This window comes from Theropithecus gelada, unplaced genomic scaffold (assembly GCF_003255815.1).
Source record: "Theropithecus gelada isolate Dixy unplaced genomic scaffold, Tgel_1.0 HiC_scaffold_6979, whole genome shotgun sequence".
Taxonomy (NCBI): Eukaryota; Metazoa; Chordata; class Mammalia; order Primates; family Cercopithecidae; genus Theropithecus; species Theropithecus gelada.
The window spans coordinates 1-2,443 of NW_020263665.1; the positions used below are offsets into that span (position 1 = coordinate 1).

Sequence of the window (2,443 nt, forward strand, 5' to 3'; positions counted from 1 at the left end):
AGAGAAAATTGAACAGTGGAAAGGGGTGAGTGATCAGATCGAATATTGCGACAGAGATTTCTGAGACAATATCCTCAAGGAGACCTCCAAGGAGAAGGTCAGCACATGTTTAAAGAAATGTCTGTGGCCAAGAGTAAGAAGGAAAAATGGTTTACAGGCTTCCTCTATACCAGAGAGGGCTCCTGTAAGATCCTCGATGATGCTCCATTCATCTTTCCCTTCTGTAAACAAAAGTAGGTGTCTTCCTTATTCACTTTCAAAAAGACATTTATTCTTTCAGTTTCTCACTCTGGCCACGGACATTTCCATGTGAAAATACACATAGTGCATCTTGCAGTCACTAGATGCAAAGCCATGGACAGAAATGAGGCCACGTGCAGACGGGGCCAGTTGAAAAGATGAAAGAAGGAAAGAATGACAGGCTCCAGAAGGCAACATTGATTGGGTCAAAGATAAGATGCCGCAGTCAGTCAGGAGGTGATTCTGACTAAGGGTAAGCAGGGTGGTGATGGCGCAGCATTTTGAGTACACTCAATGCTGCTGGGTGGTTCCCACTCCTTCAGTTAATTTTGTGTTATGCAAATCTCACCTCAACAATTACTTCTTTCAAAAAGAGAAATCAAGGCTCTGAGAAACAACTGCAACCCATAACTTATTATTATCCTTGTTCTCTGTTTCATAAATCTTTGTGTGTTGTAAGCCTGCCATGGCAATTCCTGCCCTTCCCCAGACCCAGCTTAGCTCTGACTTCACCCAGACGAGTGGCTGTACATCAGAGATTTACACACCTGCCCACCTGCCTGCATAGGGCCACCTCACCTGAGCTCCTCAGCTTGCCCGAGCTGCTCTGCAAGCTTCTCCTCCTTCAACTGAAGCTCATCCCGCAGCATAGATTTTAGGAGGTCTTTGCACTCTTCATAGTCTGAGAAGAGACAGACACACCGGCCTCAGTGAAAAGCTGGACACACAGCGGTGGTCACTGTCTACAGGGCAGGAGCCAGGTCCATCCGAAGGATATAACTGTCCCCAGTACCAGGCTCTAGGCAGGAATTTCTACCACTTTACTCTTCAGTCTCCCGACTTTATGGCATCTCAACCTCCAAAATTTAGAGAGGAAGAAAGAGAAACTGAGGGACAGACAGGACAAGCTACCTGGATGGAGCCCAGGTGACAGGCCCAGGGTTCCTGTTCTGCACACTGCACTGCTACTTCCACACATTCTTGGGTGCGATCTTTCTTCCTCTATAGGAACAAAAGCCTCTTCCCCCAGGAAGTAGGGCTTCCCTCACACCAGGGTGCTCTCTGCCTTTTTGTTTATTCTTTGAGGAGTCTTCTCCTGTCGCCCAGGCTGGAGTGCAATGGCGTGATCTTGGCTCACTGCAACCTCTGCCTCCTGGGTTCAAAGGACTCTCCTGCCTCAGCCTCCCGAGTAGCTGGGATTACAGGTGCCCACCGCCACGCCCCGCTAATTTTTGTAATTTTAGTAGAGATGGGGTTTCTCCATGTTGCCCAGGATGGTCTCAAACTCCTGACCTCGTCATCCAGCTGCCTCAGCCTCCCAAAGTGCTGGGATTACAGGACTGAGCCACCTTGCATGGCTCCTACACCCTGCTCTTGATGCTGTCGGTTATAGATACCACAGGTTCTTTTAGGAGCAGACTCCTCTTGATGCCCCTCACAGCGGGTACTGTGTACTATCACCAAATTTCCCTCAGGGTCCCTACAACAGAGTTTGGCCTATTGGGCCTCAACAGAAGCTTGAACTGAATAAAATTCACTAGCCCGAGACATTTAGAACAACAGACTAGATGTTATTTTTCTGCCGGATTTATATGGTACAGAGAGGATTCTTGAAAACATGATTTAGCCTCTTGGAGAAAACAAGTCATTCTGTGCCTGTGTCTGAAACCATAACTGAGATTTTAACTCTAGGCCCATCCCCACCTGACTGCAAACATGGAAAGTTTTGAAATACTTTGGTACCTCTCTCTTCCAACTTTAACAAAATGTGAAAATACCCATTTCTATTTTCCTACAAGTATGGAAAGTATTACATTACTTCTGATGCAGAGAGAATTCCGTTTCTCAGAGAGAAGACAGGACATCATTCATCACTTTTGTGATGGTGAGCCTATGGAACTTACTGTAAGTGTTCTGCCCCTTGGAGAGAAAGTAGGCCACTTGAGTTACAAGATATTTCTCCTTGGTGTTTGTGAATTGACGTTTGTTCTCTCCCCGCTGGGGGCGCAGTTTCTCATTGATTTCTAGAGTATTCATCTCTGACTTCTCACTGGACCAAGGGCCCGCAGATATCACCATGCTGACGTTTGTGGTAGAAGAGGTGGAGCCAGGGACTGGGGAGAAAAAAACCCAAACACATGATGGGTTAATAACTTGTGAAATCAAATAGGTTGAATCAGGACTGAGGGATGTCACTGACAGC

At 46.7% G+C, this 2,443-nt stretch overlaps 1 protein-coding gene across 1 annotated transcript; it reads right to left on the bottom strand.

Moving 5' to 3' along the window:
* Positions 1–811: 811 nt before the first annotated feature.
* LOC112617965 (putative neuroblastoma breakpoint family member 7) lies at positions 812–2,351 on the bottom strand. The gene is made up of 2 exons (XM_025374603.1): positions 2,145–2,351; positions 812–922 (listed from the first exon to the last, which is right to left on the bottom strand). Exons 1-2 carry the CDS (start codon positions 2,317–2,319, stop codon positions 816–818), a joined length of 282 nt encoding a protein of 93 aa, XP_025230388.1. The 5' UTR covers positions 2,320–2,351; the 3' UTR covers positions 812–815.
* Positions 2,352–2,443: the final 92 nt, after the last annotated feature.